A 21,573-nucleotide genomic window follows, 5' to 3' on the forward strand; every position below is an offset into this window, starting at 1 on the left:
TCACGAGGGGCAGTTCTAGTGTCATGGTCGCTTGATGTTCTATGATAAGGTACCTGCCTCGGTTGGGGCCTGATAGTACTCCCAAAGCTGTTTTGTGAAAGGTGTTCAACTCTCTGTCTTAGTTGATAGGGTTTTGATCCAGAATCCTATGGATCCACATTGTGATTCTCCAATTGTAGTTACGTAAAATCCATGTGACATCTCTGTCACTGATATCCCTAACGCCATAGGATCTGCTGAGCAGTATGGCCCAGAAGGCTAGCTGTTTGCCCTCCAGCCTGGAGGGCCTCCAACTGTGTCACCCAGTGAGTTGGAGCAGTACTTCTGGGAACATATTGCTTCTTAAAAAATTTTTTTTAATGTTTATTTATTTTTGAGAGAGAAAGAGACAAAGCATGAGCTGGGGAGGGGCAGAGACACAGAATCTGACACAGGCTCCAGGCTCTGAGCTATCAGCACAGAGCCCAACACGGGGCTTGAACTTGTAAACCACGAGATCATGACCCGAGCTAAAGTCGGATGCTTAACCAACTGAGCCACCCAGGTGCCCCGGAGTATATTGCTTTTAGAACTTGAAGAGACCAACCTGGCAGGCATTGTGCATGATGGCGAGGAGGCGATGTCCCCGCATAGCGAAGATCACTAGACTCTAAAAAATTACTTATGGGGCAGGCTCCTGAATCTTTCAAGGTTTGCCTCCCTCAAGAGTGCATGTGAATTACCAAGGCCTCCAGACTCCCAGCCACTCATTTATTTGGTCTCGCTAGTATGATGTCACCAATTTCCCAGACCAGTGTGATATTCTGTGGGAGGTCCAGCTGGTTCATGTCTCCTTAGGCTCTGTTATAACAGAGGACGGCAGAGTTAACACAGCACTGGGGCAAGTCTATAAATGGAAACTGTTGCATACTCCAAAGGAATGTGAATTCTGATTCTTGTTTTGATAGGGATAGAAAAAGGGTGGATTTGCCAGATCACTGCCACATGTCACATACCTGAGTCCATGCTAATCTGCTCTGGCAGAGGTAACACACCTGACACAGCAGCTGCCATTGGGGACGCTATTAATTAGGTTTGCGATAGTCAACTGCCATTTTCCAGAATCTGGCTGGATTTTGCAGCGTCCAGACCAGTAAATTAAATGGAGGTGTGATGCAGACTCCCACCCATCCATCTTTCAGATCTTTAAGGGAAGCAACAATTTTTACCTTCTTTCTCTCATTTCTTTTTAATGTGGCAAAATATATACAACATGATGGTTGCCATTTTAACCATTAAGTATATGGTTCGGTGGTGTTGTGTTCACATTGTTGTGCGTATACTCATCTCTAGAAAGGTTTCGTGTTTCAGTGGAAACTCTGTACTCATTAAACAAGAAATCCCCATTTCTACCTCTCCCCAGCCCCTGACAACCACCATTTTACTTTCTGTCTCTATGAATTTGACCACTCTAGGCACCTCACATGAGTGGAATCATATAATACATGTCCTTTGGAGCGGGGAGGGGCAGGGGGAGAGGGAGAGAGAGAATCTTAAGCAGGCTCTATGCCTAGCACGGAGGGGGCCTGATGCAGGGCTCGACGCGGGGCTCCATCTCACAGCCATGAGATCACGACCTGAGCTGAAATCAAGAGTCATTAACCAACTGAGCTACTCCATTTTACATTCTCAACAGCAGTGCACAAGGTTTCCAATTTCTTCACATTCTTGCCAATATTTGTTTTATTTGTTATAGTAGCCATCCTAATGGGTGTAAAAGTGGCTTCCCATTGTGTGTTTTTTTTTTTCTTTTAACGTTTTATTTATTTATTTTGAGAGAGACAGAGACAGCATAAATAGGGGAGGGGCAGAGAGAGAGAGAGGGAGAGAGAGAATCCCAAGCAGGTTCCTAGCTGCCAGCACAGAGCCCAACGTGGGCCTTGAATTCACAAAACCACAAGATCATGACCTGAGCTGAAACCAAGAGTCGGACACTTGGTGTCCCTCCCAGGTGACCCTCCCATTGTGGTATGAATTTACATTGCCCTAATGACTAGTGATGTTGAGCATCTTTACATGTACTTATCGGTCATCTGTGTATCTACTTTGGAGAAATGTCTATTAAAATCCTTTCCCCATTTTCAAAAAAATGTTTATTTTTGAGAAAGGGAGGGGGAGGGGCAGAGGCTATGAAGTAGATTCCCTGCTAACAGGAATGAGCCCACCTCGGGGCTCAAACTCTCGAACTGTGACATCATGACCCAAGCCGAAGTCGGAAGCTCAACTGACTGAGTCACCCAGGTTCTCCTGAATCCTTTATTTATTTTTAAAGTAAGCTCAACGGACTGAGTCACCCAGGTTCTTCTGAATCCTTTACTTATTTTTAAAGTAAGTTGTTTTTCTTGTTTCCCTAGGTTGATTTTGTAACTGTTTTCTATTCCTTATAGTTTTTTCTTTATTTCTTTTTTCACCTGTTCTTTAGCTTGCCTTCTGTGATTTAAATTGAGCATTTTATATAATTCTATCATATCTCCTCTCTTTATTTAAAAAATGTTTATTATTTATTATTGAGAGACAGAGTGAGAGCGGGGGAGGGGAAGAGAGAGGGAGGGAGACACAGAATCTGAAGCAGGCTCCAGGCTGTCAGCACAGAACCCAATGCGGGGCTCAAACCCAGGAACCATGAGATCATGACCTGGGCTGAAGTCGGACGCTTAGCCTACTGAGCCACCCAGGTGCCCCTATTGTATCTCCTGTCTTAATGTGTCCCTTACACTTAAATTTAGTTGTTGCCATGCACACCCTCTTGGCTCCTGCAGGTACCTGTTAGCTAGGTCTTACAGCCTTTGTGGGACAGGGTCACTTTCCAATATTATCAACCCTAAGATGTCCCTGGAATATCATATGTTGTGACTTCACTTTATTGCCTAGTAGTCAGCAGGGGAAGTGGGGGTATATCCTGAGAGAAGTGCATTATTATCCCGCAGACAGGAGGCCTGTCACTAATTCACAAGCAAGGACCACTAGCTTTTAATAGGGAGGAGTGGGGCATTTGGGCAGTCTCAGCAGGTTGAAGGGAATTTAGAAATTCAACATGGTTCAGGTGTACCAACCTAAGTGCCCCCATCCCATGTGTGACAGTTCCACTCTTTCCCTACCAGGGCCCTGCCTTTGACAGATCACGTCTGCCTAAGTTGAGAGTTTAATCTTTGCAAGTTTCCACTTGGCTTTCTGTACTGTCGGGTTTAAGTCCTGGGACTGGTCCTCAGTGTTCTCTGCCTTCCCACTGCAGGAGATGAGAACTTCTTTATATGCTCCCGGAAGGTCTTCTGGTGTTCACACTTCACCTTGAATTGCAGATCTACCATTCTAATCATTGATTATCTCTCCAAAGCATCAACTCCATTTAGCATAGCCATCACATCCTGTATGTTTACAGTTACTATTTCCCTCATATTTTGACAGCAATGCATGTTCTTTCACTGCATACCACAGGCTCTTTGCCAGTACACCATGGGCAAAACTTTTAACAATTGCCCTGTTTTCTCGTGGTAGCTATGTTCTACCCATCAACACTGATTCATTGTGGGCCGGCGACCAGTGGCCAACTTCAAAATGCAACCACGGCGTCTGCTTTCTTGGACCGTTCCTGAAACCAAATCTTTTCAAGTGGGTTCCATGAAAAGTAAACTCTGGGGGCGCCTGGGTGGCTCAGTCGGTTAAGCCTCCGACTTCAGCTGGGGTTGTGATCTCGTGGTTTGTGGATTCGGGCCCCGCGTGAGGCTCTGTGCTGACAGCTCGGAGACTGGGGCCTGCTTCGGATTCTGTGACTCCCTCTCTCTCTGCCCTTCTCTCTCTCTAAAATAGATAAACATTAAATTTTTTTTTTTTAAAAAAGTAAACTCTGAGGCAAAGATCAATGTTCAGGAAGTTTATTAAGGAGTACACTTAGGACCAACACCGGTGGAAGGGAAGAGAGGACAGCAGGATCAAACAGTGAAAAAGATGGGCTGTGATGCTTTTGCATAATGCAGGATTTGACTGGCCTTTGTCCCTGGTTCCTGAGAGGTAACTTCTAAACCCTTGGAATTTCCCAAGTGATAGGACTGTTTTTGCCATTTATGGTGGGTCTTTGGACCACATTTGAGTTTGCTAATAAGATGGTTCAGGGTGAGGGCTGGTCATGCCAGAAAGACAAACCCTGTGATTAAAAGGTTGAGGTTTTGAGGGGCGCCTGGGTGGCTCAGTCAGTTACGTGGCCAACTTGGGCTCAGGTTGTGATCTCACCCGTTTGTGGGTTCGAGCCCTGCATCCAGTTCTTTGCTGCCAGCTAGGAGCTTGGAGCCTGCTTCAGATTTTGTGTCTCCCTCTCTCTCTGCCCTTCCCTTCCCCCCCCCCCCCCACTCTGTCTCTTTTAAAAATAAACATTAAAAAGAATTAAAAAAAAAAGTTTGAGGCTTTGAGCCTCTCGACATCAGCCCAACCTCCTGACCTTTAGGGAGGAGAAAAGGGGCTGGAGATTGAGTTCAATCATGGGGCTAATGATTCAATCATGGCTACAAAATGAAACCCCAGTAAAAACTCTGGATACTGAAACTTGGTGGAGCTTCCTGGTTTGTGAATACATTCACGTGCTGGGAGTGTGATGTGTCCTAATTCCACAGGCAGAGGGTACAGAAGCTCTGGGTTCAGGACCCTCCCAGACCTCATGCTATTTCTTCATCTGACTGGTCCTAATTCGTATCCTTTATAATAAAATTGTATTTATAATGATAGTGCTTTCCTGAGTTCTGTGAGTCATTGTAGCAAACTAGTGAACCTGAGGGGGTTGTGGGGGAACCTGAATTTACAGCCACTTAGTCAGAAGTGCAGGTGGCCTGGGCCCCCGGAACTTGTGGATGGCATCTGGAGCAAGGCCAGTCTTGTTGAGTACTATACTCCTAACTGTGGGGTCTGAGCTAACTCTCTGGGTGGTTACCGACCGAACCATATTGCGGTACAGAAGATGCCATTATAACAACAGCCCCAGATGACCTCGCAGGGAGCTCTGACTCTGGAGCTCACAGTTGTCCCAAGTTAGGAAGAAGGACGAGGCGCACATACTTCCACACTGTATTCAAAATGCCATCGGGGACCTTCCCTTAGCCAATGAGCTTCCTGAAAGGAGCTGACAGCTAAAGGATGTCTGCAGGTAGCCTTCTTGGGAACTGAGGGATGTCTTTCACTCTTGGCAGGATTTCCATGGCCAATCATAGTGCCAACTACACTTTGTAACCATTTCTATCCATTAAGTGGTGGAGACAGAACAGGGTGATTAAAGGCAGTACTGAAGATTCTTGCAAATTAGTAGGCATTTTGCTGCTAAAGAGAATCCAAAGCGTGGGATTTGTGGCAACTGATCCTGGCAATTGCTCAAGGGTGATCATACTGTCTTCACACTTAAAACTTTAGGATGCCCTCCTGTTTCTCTTGGGAAGGATAAAGTCTCCACATCCTTAGCAAAACCCCTCAGGCTCTGCATGATGTGGTCCCTTCTTGGATCTGCAGGATCATGTCTTCCTCATCTCGTTGCAGTCATTTGTTCGGTCTATGGATTGCATCTGACCTTTGAAAGTTTTGGGGCCTTTGCACGGGCGTTTTCTCTGTTTGGAATGCTTTCCTCTTTTTGTCTGACCAATTTGTACCCATTTTTTAGGTCTTTGTTTACATGTCTTTTTCTCAGGTCTCCCCTAACACTCATTCTGGTCAGAACCACTTGTTATATGTGTGCAGAGCACCTGTCCCCTTTAGATGGCCCTTTTGGCGCTTATCAGAACTTTAACAAATGACAGGTATTTTCGTACGTAGCTGTTTAATGCCTCTCTTCCTTTGATAAGTGTTACAAAGGCAGGAGCTATGACTATTTAGATGGCCTTTAGATGGCCCTTTTGGCGCTTATCAGAACTTTAACAAATGACAGGTATTTTCGTACGTAGCTGTTTAAAGCCTCTCTTCCTTTGATAAGTGTTACGAAGGCAGGAGCTATGACTATTTTGTTCTGTCTAGTCTCCCCAGGACTAAACTCAGTGCCTGACATGGGGGTTTAATAAACACTCATTGAGTGAGTAAGTACATGAAGTAATTAAGATAGACAATAGTGATGCAGTGTAGTGGTTAATAGTGTGGATCTGTAGTCAGGCTGGGTTCAAATCTTCCAAATCCTAACTTGTCTACCCAGAGCTCTGTAGATGAGTCCTCCCCTCGTACAATGTCGAAAATTCAGTTTATCAGTCCACATTGAGTTTGTCAGATTCGTGGAACTTGTCCTTAATAACCAACCTCTAGGAGAACAATGTGGAATAAGAATACCTACTTAGCAGCAGCACAGCATAGCACTTAAATACAGTCTGGGAATCCCAGAACTGTGATCTTGCCCACAGTGCTTAACCCTGTCTGTGCATGTTTCCTCATCTGTAAAGGAGTCTAGCTCATAGCACCTAGCTGAAAGTTGTTGTAAGGGCCAGATAGGTTAAAATATACAAGAAACAGGGGCGCCTGGGTGGCTCAGTCGGTTAAGCATCTGACTCTTGATTTCCGTTCAGGTCATGATTTCCCAGTGGTGGGATCGAGCCCTGCATCAGGCTCCACGCTATCAGCCCAGAGCCTGCTTGAGAATTTCTCTCTCCCTTTCTCTGCCCCTCCCCAGCTCGCTCTCTCTCAAATAAATAAATGAACTTAAGAAACTATTTATATACGTGAAACAGTGTCTGGTATGCATTAAGTTCTTCATATGCATTTGCTATTTTCATTATCGTTAATTTAGGTTGGAAGACATCTCTGACTGGACATTTGGAGCTGGTTAGTTGCATAAGACGTTCCCTCCAGGTGAATAAATTCATGCCACAGACAAATAATAGATCAAAGGTTTGTCTAGTAGATAAAGAGTTGGTGTAAAGGAAATATTTGCTGGCATTTCCAGGAAGCTCTAGGGACCTGGTGGGTGGCTCTTCTCTCTTCTAGGGCCAGTTGTATCTAAAAATCTAAGGTAGAACATCTAGGCACAGGACTCTGCCCCTTCTTCCAAGCAGTGTGAACGTTCTGGCAGATTTTGGCTTTTTGTTCCCCTTATTATAGATTCCAGAAAGGCCACTATCTTTTGGTAGGTATGGCTTTTCTTCATTCAGATTACAACACAATTGATTAGTTTATCCTTTTCTTTCAGTACAACCTAGGACCAAGGCAAAAGCATCACTGTCTTGATTTCAGATCCTCCTTCACCAGGTCTTCTTGCACATTTAAGACAGCCTGATTCTCTTAGGGTGGATAGAATTCCTACTTTTCCATCATTATTTCTCCAAAATTTTAAAGTACTTAATGGTAGCCTTCAAACTGGGAAACACATATGCTGTGGGTGCAGAGACCCACAAAAGTCATAAAAGTCATTTCACCCCAACAATTTTCTATGGCTTTCGGATAGCTATTATGACAGTATGACTTACCTTCCCCCCAGGCTCAGTGTTCACATCTATTAACACCTACCTTGCAGTGTCACTGTAAAAATGAGGACAGAAGTAGGGTTAACACTGTGGCATCCCATAACAGGCACACGGGGTAAAAAAAGCAAATTACGCCTTTACTGCCAGTTTCCTCTATTCTGGGAAAAAACATACATACAAACAAAATATAGATTGAATACAGGCCGCCCGTGCTAGTTTAAAAAAAAAAAAAGGGCAAAATGGATTACGGAGAGTTTTGACATTTTCTCACCTCAGTTTCCCTGACATAATTGAAAGGGGTCTGGTCAGTGGCTGCAAGTTCTTTTAGATTTGGAGTTATAAAATACTGGGTTCCAAATTTGGCTCTGTCCTGTTTTTGCTGTCATGATCTCGATTAGTTTCTTAACCTCTCATGGTGTCAGACTCCCCTAAAGCCAGGATAATGGAGACGGATAAAATTTCCTAAGCAGGACTAGACTGTCTCCTCTCTGAATTTCCCAAATCAGAAGGGCAGGAAGGCCATAGTACATATACCTCTGAGCAGCCGCACCGTTGGCGGACAGAACTCCCAGGAGGGAGGAAGCCGCCGAGGCGGAAGGAGGGCGGGCCTGGGATTCCCGCCTACGATGCGTGCGCGCGCACCACGCACGCATGCACGCATAGCACGCACAGCACGCTGCGGAAGCGCGCGCGCAGGCCCAGCCCTCGCCGCCGCCGCCATTTTAGCTCCTGGTTCCGGCCGCACGGTGTAGGCTGTTGTAGCGGGAGGGGTGGGGGTCCTCCAGAGTTAAGTAGCTGCCCTCGACTGTACCAATACAGCCGCCAGCTTCTTTTTCTTCTTCCTTCAAATCCGCGCGCTTGCAGAGTCCGAAGATGTCCAAGCGGCACCGGTTGGACCTGGGGGAGGATTACCCCTCCGGCAAGAAGCGTGCGGGAACCGATGGGTAAGCCAGGCCGGGGGCGCGAGGCAGCGGCTCGGGCTTTGTTGGGGTCCCCGCGGAGAGCGGGCCAGGGCCGGCCTAGCCACGTCGGCCCTGGAGCCCGACCCTTTGTTTCCCTCTGGGCTTGGCTCACTAGCGGCGGGTCGGGGAAAGCGGCGCCACTCCCGGTGTTCGGCTGGGCAAGGGCGCGGGGAGATGTGTGGTGCGGCCGCCGCCCGGCCCAATCGGGAGGGTGGAGAGGCCTGCGTGGCCACGAGGGCGCCTCCTCCCCGGGCCGAGCCAAGCAAGAGTCACTTCGAGGGGAGCAGCCGGGAGGAACCGCGGACCTCGTGGCCTGGGTTCCCGGGTAAGGCCTGGAGAGGGTGGGGGAGGGCGCGGCGGGAGTATTCCCTTCCAAGGGCACCAGGTATTTCTCAGGCCGAGCGACCGCGGAGAGGACCTTGCGGGGGGGGGGGGGCGGCTGGGTGCCCCGCAAGGAGAAACGCGGAGGCCAGAAAGTGAGGGAAGCGCGTGGATTCTTGTGTAGGTTGGGATGGGGGTGGCGGGAGTTGAGTGAGGCGTGCGGACGAGTTCTCGGGGGAAGGGAGAGTAGAGGGCCTGCGGGGGAAAGGAAAATGTGGAGTATACATGACGGGCACGAGGGCTGGGGGTTTGGAGCCACTGCATTTGTAGTTTGGCGGGAGAGCTTGTGTCTCGGTCCATTCAAACACTTCAAAGTAGATACTAGGCAAACTTCCGCTCTCTGCGTACGCTCCCGCCATCTCCTTTATTTCCTGCTTTGGCTAAAACTGGTTGTTGGGCATCCCTGGGATGGGAATTAGAAGGCATTCCCCCCCCCCCCCCCCAAGAAGTTCTCGTTTTCTGCCCCTCTGCTAGTAGCTTTCGAAACAGGCAGACACCTTTCAAAACGTTTTTAGTGTTTATGGCAAAATGTCGCCCGTGGGGAGGTTGTTGGGGAGTTGAAATAGACTCGTGATGTTTCCGATTGCTTTCTCTTCGCGTTTTCTGAAAGCTACAGAGGAATTTAACAGTTGACTTTAGCAATTTCATCAAAACCGTTTCTTGTCCAGTGTGTGTTTTCATTCCTGAAGTTCAGAGATTTATTTGGATAATTCAGGCTAGAACACAGAAGTCTGAGTATCCAAATACTTTTCACAGTTTTATCCTTGCGTATGTGGAGAGAGCGTAAAGAATCACTGTGTCAAGCCGTCTATATAACTTCTGTGAATTTTTGTCCGCCCAAAGTTCTTCATTTGGATTGGTTTCCAGGTGTCTGTTCAGTGTCTGGAGTATAAGCCAGGGTAGGGTGTACTTTTTGATACCTTCCCGTGTTGAATGTGGAAAGCAGAAGTATGTAACATTTTAATCTTGTGATTTTTTTAGTTTTACAATGTTAGACATTCGTTTTCTCTATTTTTAGGCTATTTTCTTTTTAGGATCTCTCCTCCCCTGCCCCCAGCAAAACTTTAGCACATTTGGGTTATAGTGTTACAGACTCCTTAGAGCTGGAAGTGACTTTGAAGAGTATAATCAGCTCCACTCAAGGGATGAGAGATGGAGACTCCGTGAAGGTGGCTTGGGCTCTTAGTGTGTAGCTGGATCTGGGACCTTGATCTTTTCATTCTCACTCTTGGCCATTTTCTTTACAGCACAGACCATGGCTGTAGTTAAGTCAATGCAGCCTATCTTAATGACATTTGTAACGGGTTGTAAAGTAGGGAGCACTTGGTTCTTGGTTCCTGTGAAGTAAAAATAAATTGCATCATCTGGCTAAGATGCACCTGATGTCTCTCACACGAGTTCACGTTGGAACAAAATACACTGGGATGCAGTGAATTCATTTATTCATATTTGTGTGTATGTGCACCATTTAAATGCTTTTCTTGAGATGAGTGGTTCCATGGTACATATAGAGCTGATCCTTTTCTCTTGCAAAACAGATATGCTCTGTAAAAATGTGGACGTTTTCGGGTCTGCGATGGTGACCCTGTGATTCTCTTGGATATCACATGACATCTACCTGTTGGTGAAGGAGAGTTATTTGGGATAAAGCCCAAGTTCTGAGATATTCTGGAGAGAAGTTTCTGTACGCATTTCTGTATCACTTCTCACAGAACTAATTTTCTTTAACAGTGGGTTACAATGTTTGATAGTGCTTGGGTTCCTCCCCCCCCCCCCCCCATTGGATAATTTTAAAAGTTAACTTGTGTTGACTGCCGTGCAGTCTTGAAGGGTTTTTTGTTTTTGGTCCTAATAGTTATTAGCAAGTGGTTTTATCTAAGGGAATAATAGTCTTGTCAGTCTTATGAACTCCACTGCTGAAAATGGCTGGCCCATTTCCCCAGAGAAGGAAGGTAATTTGGTGGAAGATTTCATTTAGATTCAAGTTCCCAAACTGTATCTGGCATTATTTAGTCCTGCTGTATTTTATTTGGAAATCAAGTACAAAAGTTGAAGGTTTCTGTTACATAGTGACCTTATTACTGCTTTTTTCATCATCCCACATTTTCTATAATAATATAAAATTATTACCAAAAAAGACAGCTGAAGTATGGAGAAAACTTCATGAACATAGGGACATTATCCATTTTGATGTTTGTTTCAGAGATTACTTCCTTAAAAAAACATTTTTTTTAACGTTTATTTTGTGTGAGATGGCATGAGTGGAGGAGGGTGAGAGAGAGGGAGACAGAGAATCCCAAGCAGGCTCTGCACTGTCAGTGCAGAGCCGGATGCGGGGCGTGAACTCACGAATTGTGAGACGATGACCAGAGCCGAAGTCAAGAGTCCGATGCTTAACCGACTGAGCCACCCAGGCACCCCAGAAATAACTTCCTAATTGTGGACAAGTGAAACAAATAAAACATGGGTAGAATACATAACTGTGGTCCCCAAAGGATTCTGGGTGCGTTGTATGTATAACCACATTTTCACTGCAGTCCTTTGATGAAAGTGAGGTTTTAAGTCACTTGCCCCAGGGAACCGAAGAAATGTCTGTACTTAAAGATACAAAGGAAAGGCAGAAACTTCTCTGAAATCTTCATCCTCCTGTTTAACCCCTTGATGAGCATTGTATTTAGTCTTTGCATGGTTATTCATAAATATAAGTTGTAATATTTATTACCAGTGGGATGTTTCAATATTGGTTGTTTTTGTGTTTTGGTTTTTATTTACTAAGAAATGTGTCAAACAATAGACTAGATATACATTATCCTTTTCACTGGCTCTGTAATACTCTATTTGTAAAGGGGTATCATGACTTGTCTGCCCTGTTTCCTGTTTGTTGGTGTTTAGGTAGTTTCCCAGTCTTTATTATTTTACAAGTGAAAAGATTATTGATATGTATACATACATGTTTGTGCACTTCTATCCTTAGGAGAACTTCCAGAAGTGAGATTGCCAGATAAAAAAAGCTTGCTTATTTAAAATATTCTGATTTTAATAATCCGTTGATATCTTATAAGCAGTTCTTGTTATTTCATGTGGAATTTTCACATGGTATTGTAAATTAAAAAACAAACTTTAATGTTAAGCGTATTTATTGGACATTTACTGTGTTCAGGCACAATTTTAAGCACACTGCGTATATTAACTTATTTAATTTTTGCAATATGAGACATATGAGTAACCACATTTTACAAAGAAGTAACTGTGGTCATACTGTTAGCTTAAGTGCTGAGCCAGGGCAGTGGCTCAGACATTTAAGAAACAAGTGCTTCACGACTGTGTCGTACTGTGTCTACCTGCCAGTACCGTGGCTGTGTGATCAATAAGCACTGTTTTTTATTCAGGTTTTTAAACATTACTCTTATCTCAATGAGTAAATCTTTGTGACAGCAAAACTCCTGTATAATAAAAGTGCTTGTTTAAAAAAAGAAGACATGCATGTACTTGGTAGTCTACACATTATTTATGAAGCAGTGGGTTTGAGAGTCCTCCCTAGCTGACTTAATTTTTATCCTCCCTCTGCCATTGAAAGTAGGTAGTTTGAATCATAGGCAGCATTTCAAGATGATTGAATTTACCCTCTGCATCCTTCCTGTTGCTTTCTTTCTTTTTTAAATTACGTATAAACACACACACACATATATATGTATATATATATATATATTTAATTTAATTTGAGAGAGACAGAGAGCACTGAAGGGGAGGAGCAGAGAGAAGGAGAGACAGAATCCCAAACAGGCTCTGTCTGCTCTGTCAGCACAGAGCCTGATGCGGGGCTTGAACTCACAAACCTTGAGATCAGGACCTGAGCTGATATCAAGAGTTGGACGCTTAACCGACTGAGCGGCCCAGGCGCCCCTCTTTTTAAATTTTTTTAATGTTTGTTTATTTTTGAGAGAGGGACTGAGCATGAGTGGGGGAGGGGCAGACAGAGAGGGGGAGACACAGAATCTGAAGCAGGCTGCAGGCTGTGAGCTGTCAGCACAGAGCCCAATGCGGGGCTCGAACCCACGGAGTGCGAGATCACTACCTGAGCCCAAGTTGGCCACCCAACCAACAGCCATCCAGGTGTCCCACTTCCTGTTGCTTTCTTATTTTATTACTATTTTATTAGTACTTCTCATTTTGCAGGTTAGTAAATTGAGGCTTATACCTTGCCAGTGGTGTCTTTACTTCCATTTCTTAGCAGTTAAATCTTGTGTCCTTAGAATGTATTTTATGCTTCCTATGCTATATTTATTTTTGGTAATGAAGTTTCTGATGAAATAGGCCCTCGAAAAACATTTTCGTATTGCTGTTAACAAGGTGATATGATTTACTTTGTCAATCACTTTCCATCCCCCGTGTTTTATAACTCTTGAAAGATTGGGTCCATATGTTAAGTGCCTGGTACTGTGCTAGGAGTATGGTGGAGTTCGTTAAACTTCTATTTTTGTCCTGTGTCTCTTGTTGGTCAGGTAATGGTCTTCTGTCGCACCCTGCCCCCCACCTCTAGAGTACTAGAAACATGAATCCTTTACATTTAGACCAGATTGTTCTTTAAAGGTTCTTTTATGTTCTGTGACCTTTTAAGATACCTGGTCTTTGAACCATTCATGGCTACGGTGCTTCTCATTTTGCTGGGCATATTACTGTGTCAAAGTTACAAACTTTCCCACTTACATTCGGTGCAATATGCTTATTTAATTAATGAGCACCTGAGACCAGAGGCAGAATGCGGAAAGCAAAGAAAGGATGGTTGATGGCATATTTCAAAGATAGGGTAGGGAGCTGAGTTCTGAGACTTAATTTTGTATGTTTACTAGGTTATCCTTGGGGTTCTTTTCCTTTGTGCCAAATGGGATGAAAGGCTTCAATCCTAGCTTGTTACCTCCTGTGATTCTGGAGGTGAACACTGGGATGGGAGAAGGGAGAATAGCTTTTCATATATATATTTTGTATGTATATGAAAAGTATAAAGGGGTATATGAAAGTATATATACATATGAAATGTGTGTATGTATGTTTGCACATAATAAAGCTTTTCTATGTAAATTACTGTGCAATTCAATTATATTTTAGGGAGGACAACATAAAATGTAATTGGTCTCCTTTCTGTAGTTGGGAAACCATCCTAACTCTTGCTGGGTCTAGCATTTTAGCTGTATACTACCAAGGGATTTCTCTTGTCCTGCTGATGTGCTAGAGAATGAATGGTCCTTCCTGCTTGGCTACTGATAATTGGGGTATGGGAAATTTGTATGTCTTTTGTGTCTTATGGATAAGGGATAGTGATGTGTAAGTGGCTTGTCTTCTAGCTCTGTGTTGCTTCACTATTTCAAGTCTGGATCCAAACACCTTGTGGCCCGTTTGCTATAGGATTTGTTCTGAAGTAAACAGGATTAGTAGAATAAAGAAGCAGAGATTATTTAAAAAGTATTGTATTAGGAATCATGTCTAGTAAATAGAAGTAGATACTAGAATTGAGTACTTAAAATTGACGTAGGTTTAATACAGTGGCCATCTGCAGAATTTTAACATTTAAAAAAAATTTACTGTTGTTCATTGGAGCTTGTTTTTATTGGCTATATTTCACTTGATGGGTGACAAAAATATACATAGGCTTACAAAGTAATTTCAGTGTTTTGCAGTTATAAAGGAGATAGTGTAGGAGTAAACAATGAAAACAAAATAATGAAAGTGTATTGATTTTAGTATTTCTTATAGAGCAAATATATGCTTATTAAACAATGTTGAGAACGTGCTGGAAAGTGTAACTTGGAAACAAACTCACCTACAGTCCTTTAATTTATATCCTGTTACATGAAAAGGAATTGTCTTTGAGTACAGAAATAGTTTTGAATTTTGAACATACTAGTCAGTGCAGAAAATACCATTTCATGTAACATGAAGGAGAATCTGGGGAAGATTGTGGTATCACCCTCTTTTTGCTTTATTTACCTCTACCTTTTCCCCACCTTGCCCTCAGTTTTTAACTTCTGCTGTCCTATTTAAGAAGGGATTTTACCTTACTCGAGTCTGAGTTCTTGTGTTATCTCAGCTGGTGACTGAAGGTTGTAGAAAGAGGCCGTCCCTTAACAAAATTTGAGGCCTCATCATGGAGGGAGAGATGTTTATGGGTGAGGCATGGAGAATTCTTGATTATAAGGACTTTTTATTATCATTATTTCTGATACTTAAGTAATTCATTGAGTTTTTTACATTGGTTTTATACATTTGGTTGTTGGACATTTACTTTCTTTGTGACTGTAACATTGCCAAAAACATTTTGCGTAAAATTTCAGAATCTGAATTCTAAATTTTTGTTTTTAGGAAGGATCGAGATCGTGACCGGGATCGTGAAGATCGGTCTAAAGATCGAGACCGAGAACGTGATAGAGGAGATAGAGAGCGGGAGAGGGAAAAAGAAAAGGAGAAGGAATTGCGAGCTTCGACTAATGCTATGCTTATCAGTGCTGGATTACCACCTTTAAAAGCTTCCCATTCAGCTCACTCAACCCACTCTGCTCATTCAACACATTCGACACATTCTGCTCATTCAACACACACCGGACATGCAGGACACACATCACTTCCACAGTGCATTAATCCATTTACCAACTTACCCCATACTCCTCGATACTATGATATTTTAAAGAAACGGCTTCAGCTCCCTGTTTGGGAATACAAGGATAGGTTTACAGATATTCTGGTTAGACATCAGTCCTTTGTACTGGTTGGTGAGACTGGGTCTGGTAAAACAACACAGGTGAGTTATCGTATACCATGGTATATACTGTATTGATGTTTACCTTTACTAAATGTTGCTTATTTGATTCTGGTCGTCCTTCCCATTGTCTGTCTGGTAGAACATCCTGAAGAATAATAGCTGCTTTGATGGTTAGCACTTTTCAGTGACAGAGAGTGGGAATCCGGTAGGGAACGCCTGTTTTCCTGAGTCTGGAGGGAAATAGCAGTGCTGTTTTGTTAATATTAAGTATGGCAGAATGATGCTTTCCCACCACTTTGATTCTGGGGTAGTGCAAATTTGGAGGTACAAGTTTTGTCCATTGCTTGAGTGTAGAGATTTGAACCATTGGGGCGGTTTTGTTTTTGCTATTCTCGTTTGTTTCTTTGTTTTGTTTTGTAATTGTTTTGAACCACGTGAGGATTATCTATGCTTAAAAAAAATGGAATGGCTAAATTAAAGTCTGTTTCCCCGTGCATGACCTCCATCCATCTAGTTACATCCTCCCCCCGTGTACATAGAAGTAAACGCTAGTATCTTGTTAGTAATATGCCTAGGATATTTTTCAAAAATGGATGAGCCATTGTTTACTGGACCCACGTTATAGACCCCTATGCTGCTTCTAATGGTTTTCATGAGCAAGTAGATCCATATCCAATAGAGTATACTACTGAATGTGAAATTTTACAAATCTGATAGGTAAAAAGGCATTTCAGTGTAATTTTTAAAAATAATTTAAAGTTTATTTTGAGAGACTGAGAGATGGTGAGCAGGGGAGGGGCAGAGAGAGAGAGAGAGAGAGAGAGAGAGAATATCCCAAACAGGCTCTGCAGGGTCAGTGCAGAGCCTGATAACGGGGCTTAAACTCATGAAACTGTGAGATCATGATCTGAGCCGAAATCAAGACTTGGATGCATAACCCACTGAGCCACCCAGGCACCCCTGAGTGTAATTTTTCATTTGCATTTTCTTGCTGTGAGTGAAGTGTTAATCATCTTTTCATATGCTTGACTTAAAAGTTTTTAAGATACTACAAAAGTAGTAGTCCCTGGCCATTGTAGAAAATGTGGAAAATCCAGGGAGTACTGAAATGAATTTAATAAATTCATAAATTATTATGTTGTGTTTCCTGGTGGCTTGTTTTCCACGTTTATATACCTGTGATACATGTATAGAATTGAGCATACTGCATATGCGATTACCATTTATTTTTATTTTATTTCTGTTTTTTTTAAGTTTACTTATTTTGAGAGAGACAGTGCGAGTGGGGAGGGGCAGAGAGGGAGAGGGAGAATCCCAAGCAGGCTCCACGCTGCTAGCACAGAGCCCAATGCAGGACTCGAACCCATGAAACTGAGAGATCATGACCTGAGCCGAAATCAAGAGTCCGGATGCTTAACTGACAAAGCCACCCAGGTGCACCTCCCCACCTCCCGCCCCATTTTTTTATTTTATTTTTTTAAAGTTATATATGCTACAAACCTATCAATTTGGGTATATCATGGAGACATTTTGAAGGCTACAGTGGCAACCAGAATAGGAAGCTTTTAAAGACTGAGCCTTTAAGGGGCACCTGGGTGGCTCAGTTGGTTGGGGATCCAACTTCAGCTCAGGTCATGATCTCACAGCCTGTGGGTTTGAGCCCCACGTCGGGCTCTGCGCTGACAGCTCAGAGCCCAGAGCCTGCTTCGGATTCTGTGTCTCCCGCTCTCTCTGGCCTTCCCTGTTCATGCTCTCTGTGTCTCAAAAATAAGTAAACATTTAAAAAAAAAAAAGTTACATATGCTACAAACCTATCGATTTGGGTATATCACGGAAACATTTTGAAGGCTACAATGGCAACTGGAATAGGAAGCTTTTAAAGACTGAGCCTTTAAAATGATTTTTCTTAATAAGTGAAAGAAAACTTCTTGTGTTGATATTAGGAATTGAAACTGATTTCAGTTTCACTATTACCTTGTGAAAATTTGAATAATGTGTGAAAAGATATAATAACTCTAAACTTCTTAGTATAGTATTTTGAAGAATTACTTCAACTGGTTTATCTAGTTTGCATAGTGTTAATTTATCTGTTTAGTTAACAGTTGGATAAAGCTAGGCACTGTGTCCTACGTATGTATTACCTCACTTAAGTGTTTCAACAACCCTACAAGGAAGTTAATCACCATTTTACAGATGAGCAAAATGAGCCTTAGACTCATAACAATCTTAGAGATATAGTGGGTTGCCCTAGGTTACGTAATAGATATTTAGGTGGGCTCAGTATTTAAAACTATTCCTTTGTTATAGCCAAAGTTATATTTATTTCATTCTGCTATTCTGTGGTCTTACGTGGTTAACCTTAATTCAGAGATGAGTTTATTTAGGAGCAATTAATGTAGAAGAACATCAGTTCGAAACAAAAGGTTTGTGATTATTTGGATGAATATTTATGGGTTTTTTTTGTTTTTGTGTACTTACAATGGCAGGGCATTTGGGGGATTCAAAGGGAAGCTGAAAGCTTGAATAATGAGTTGCATCCAAATGCTTTTTTCACATAATCCTGTTAAAAACTTTGACTCGAAACCGCTAAGAGTATTCAGCCATTTTTGGTTATCTTTTTGTGCCTGTCAGAAAATGAAATCCTCAAAGCAAAATCTAAACTATCGACTCTTTTGACTAAGACGTCTAATAAAGTCACTTTGCATTGCAACTTGCTACGTTCCTACTATATCCTTATGTAAGAGACTAAAGCTTGTTCTTTCAGTCCACGGGACCGCATGAACAAGGGCACAAGTTCAGAGAGGAGAAAGCTTTGTGTAACCTGGCCAGCACATAGGGTGTGTGTGAAGAGGCAGGTGAGATGAACAGCGGGCTGAGAGCCTTAATGTATCATACTGTAGATGGGGGAGCCATCAGAGCATTTCACTGGAGGAGAATGATAAGAATTTTTGCAACAATGTTCTGTCTTTGAGAATGTTGATGACAGACTCTGTAGGAGGTAATCACAAAAATTGGACTGGATAAGGTGGTAGGATGGAGAATGACAGGTGGATTGGAGTTAGGATGTTAATACTGCTGAGGGGACATGGGAGGAATTAATAAGTATTTGGAGGAAGGGGAGAAATGGTTTTGGTTTTTGAACTTCTTGAATTTGTGATATCAATGGACTGCTTCTCAGGTGGAAATGACCACAAGGTTAGGTATGGGAACTGTCATTAGGATTGTTATTTGGTGTATTCTAGGTAATGGTAGAAGTCCGAGGAGAATGAGACCAATCAGGATAATGTGTAAAATAAGACTAGACGGTTGAGGATCGGTTTTTAGGAAGGTAGCCTCAAATGGAAGGGCAGAAGCTGAAAAGAAGGGTTGGAGCCAGTTTGAAGCCTGGTTTGAAGAAGCCTGTACCCTGCATATTTCCGTTCCTGCTTCCCTTCTTAATGCTGTTCTTAGAACTATGAATAGATGGCATTGACTGCGCCGTTTTCCAAATACTGTCTGGGAACCCTTGAAGGTCCTTGAAACTCTTTCTAAGGTCCTGGGAATTTCTGAGTTTACTTCCAGTGAAACACAAATAATGGCAACACATCCAGAATCGAAGCCCATTAGAGAATAAAACTCTTCTAGTAAGCCAGACGTTAGACATCTGCAAAAATGCAGGAACAATGTACTCTTGCTAATTTTTTCTTTTTTCTTTGGAAGATGTAATCATTTTTCATAGAGAATGTTTGTGTTAGTATAGAGTGGGCTTTTATCGTTAGGAATTAATAGTCTAACAATTTTTCAGTTTTAATTTCCTAATATAGTAAATCTATTAGTTTGGTATCCTTGGTTATTTTAAGAGTATAAAGAGGTTCTGAGATCAGAAGTTCAGAAATTGCTATATTAGTCAAAACTTTATATTTTGTTTTTAAAGTGGGAGTAAGTTATCCATTTCACTGAAGTAAATTTAAAAATCTTTTGAACGTTCTTGCCTTCAGAATTCAGAATTAGTTTTAAATAGCTTTAACTGAATGGCAAATGTTCCTTTGAATTTCATTTTGTTTGGTCTTATAAAGTACATGGTTTTGCCTATGTAAGAAGCTTGATGAAATGAGATAAATCTATAAAACTTTGCTAGAAAGCCACTTAAACTTTGGTTTGTGGGTTTACAGACATAGAGAGGAGACCCTTCTGTTTTAGGGTAGTATTTATTTCTGTTCATTTCAAATCCTTTAAAGATACATATTGTTAAAAAATTCTTAGAGAGGTTGCAAAGTCACCCTTCCCCTGTCAGATATTTGTCGGTGAAAACGGTTATCCCCAAATTGCAGAAGTAACGTAACTAAAATACAGTAATGGTACAGCAACCTATATACAGGTGTCCTTGTACAGATCCTGTACCAGAAAAACCTGCACGTGGGTTTTCTCTAGTATCAGAGTTTGTTAGGCTTTTGGATGCTTTTATGGACCCCCATTATGAACTTACAGCAGTAGATTCCCATTTCTCATAGTGATCACTTAGATTTTTTCCATGGTTTTTACGCAGGTAAGTGAAGAGCCATGAAATTCGAGGTTCTATTAGGTTCTATTGATAATGGAACAAGGAGGAAATGCACTGTCACCATGGCAGCCATCCAGCTTGCGCTTGGTGTTTTTGGTGATTTTTTTCTGGCTTCTCCAGGTGCTGTTGAATTCGAGATTGACAATTACTGTAATTGACTTTTAAGATGGCACCTAAGGTGTTGGTATTGTGCCTCCTCTTCTGCAGGCAGAAGGATAGGAGTTAGATTCTGCTGGTTTACAAACCAAATTTGAATGGATTTACAAGGCACATAGCTCTATAACTACAAGAGGATGTGATTTCTACTTTTACCTGCATTTTGTAATTCATTAAGAATTTAATTAATAGTTTCTTAGAATAATTTTGGAAACTCACATTTGTTACAAAGTAGAATTTTTCTGTATTTTTTTATTAAAAAAATTTTTTTAATGTTATTTATTTTTGAGAGAGAGACAGAATGCAAGCAGGGGCGGGGCAGAGAGAGAGAGGGAGACACAGAATCCAAAGCAGGCTCCAGGCTACAGAGCCCGATGTGGGGCTCGAACTCACGAACCGTGAGATCAACACCTGAGCTGAAGTCACACTCAACTGACTGAGCCACCCAGGCGCCCCTAAAGTAGAATGTTTCATGGGTTGAGTTTCTTTCCAGTGTATAGAGAAATGCTTAATGATGGAACAGTTGATGTTAGAGAGCATACTCCGCACAGCCTCGGGGGACCTAGCCCGTTCAGGAGTACAGTTATGTCATATCAGTGTTATGTAGGACTCCTCCTTGGCCTAGAGAGCTCACAGAGCTCATGCTGTAAGTTTGAGTCTTAATAATTTTTGGTGTGCCTGACTGAATTTTGTTTTACGTGATCGGAATGCAATAAAATACGACATGTTAAGTATACCTAATATGCAGGCAGAGTAGAATTTAATTTAAATGTGAAATTATTTGATAGATTCCACAGTGGTGTGTGGAGTACATGCGATCATTACCAGGACCCAAGAGAGGAGTTGCCTGTACCCAACCCAGGAGAGTGGCTGCAATGAGTGTGGCTCAGAGAGTTGCTGATGAAATGGATGTGATGTTGGGCCAGGAAGTTGGTTACTCCATTCGATTTGAAGACTGCAGTAGTGCAAAAACCATTCTTAAGTAAGTACTATCTTTAAAAATGGCTACTTTGTTTCTCTCCTTTCAGTTTTCTGCCACTAGACAGGGGACTTGCTAGTGGAGTCTCAAGTCATCCAAGTTTAGACTAGTGCAGAGTAGACCTTCCTAGACTTACTAGGTGACTTTTTGATATGGATTCTCTTTCTTGCTGGTAATATATATCACTCAGTAGACAATGAATTTCAAAGGTCAGATTTTAGTTATTTTGTGCTGTATCGTAGGTGAAATGTTCTATCACTTAAATGATAGAAAAGTTAAGTGATGCATCTTAGTAAAGGATAGTTACTTTAGAAAGAAAGATGTGTGGGATGAGATAGAAATTATTT

At 42.3% G+C, this 21,573-nt stretch overlaps 1 protein-coding gene and 1 long non-coding RNA gene across 3 annotated transcripts in view; one reads left to right on the forward strand and one right to left on the reverse strand.

Annotated features, from left to right (window-relative positions):
• LOC106975122 (uncharacterized) overlaps nt 1–8,032 on the reverse strand; it is a 54,869-nt gene extending 46,837 nt beyond the window's left edge. Inside the window, exon 1 of the long non-coding RNA XR_008296385.1 lies at nt 7,726–8,032. This is a non-coding gene — a long non-coding RNA (uncharacterized LOC106975122). The remainder of the gene's footprint in view (nt 1–7,725) is intronic.
• A 140-nt stretch (nt 8,033–8,172) lies between these two features.
• The window catches only part of DHX15 (DEAH-box helicase 15), a 61,430-nt gene continuing 48,029 nt past the window's right edge, over nt 8,173–21,573 (forward strand). The window contains exons 1-3 of one of the 2 annotated variants that reach the window (XM_027047421.2): nt 8,173–8,398; nt 15,155–15,590; nt 21,036–21,229. In XM_027047421.2, the coding sequence (XP_026903222.1) occupies nt 8,328–8,398; nt 15,155–15,590; nt 21,036–21,229 (701 nt within the window). In that variant the 5' untranslated portion in view covers nt 8,173–8,327. The remainder of the gene's footprint in view (nt 8,399–15,154; nt 15,591–21,035; nt 21,230–21,573) is intronic. The other variant, XM_053217505.1, reaches the window with a different exon arrangement.

The sequence above is a fragment of the Acinonyx jubatus genome, chromosome B1 (assembly GCF_027475565.1).
Source record: "Acinonyx jubatus isolate Ajub_Pintada_27869175 chromosome B1, VMU_Ajub_asm_v1.0, whole genome shotgun sequence".
Lineage (NCBI taxonomy): Eukaryota > Metazoa > Chordata > Mammalia > Carnivora > Felidae > Acinonyx > Acinonyx jubatus.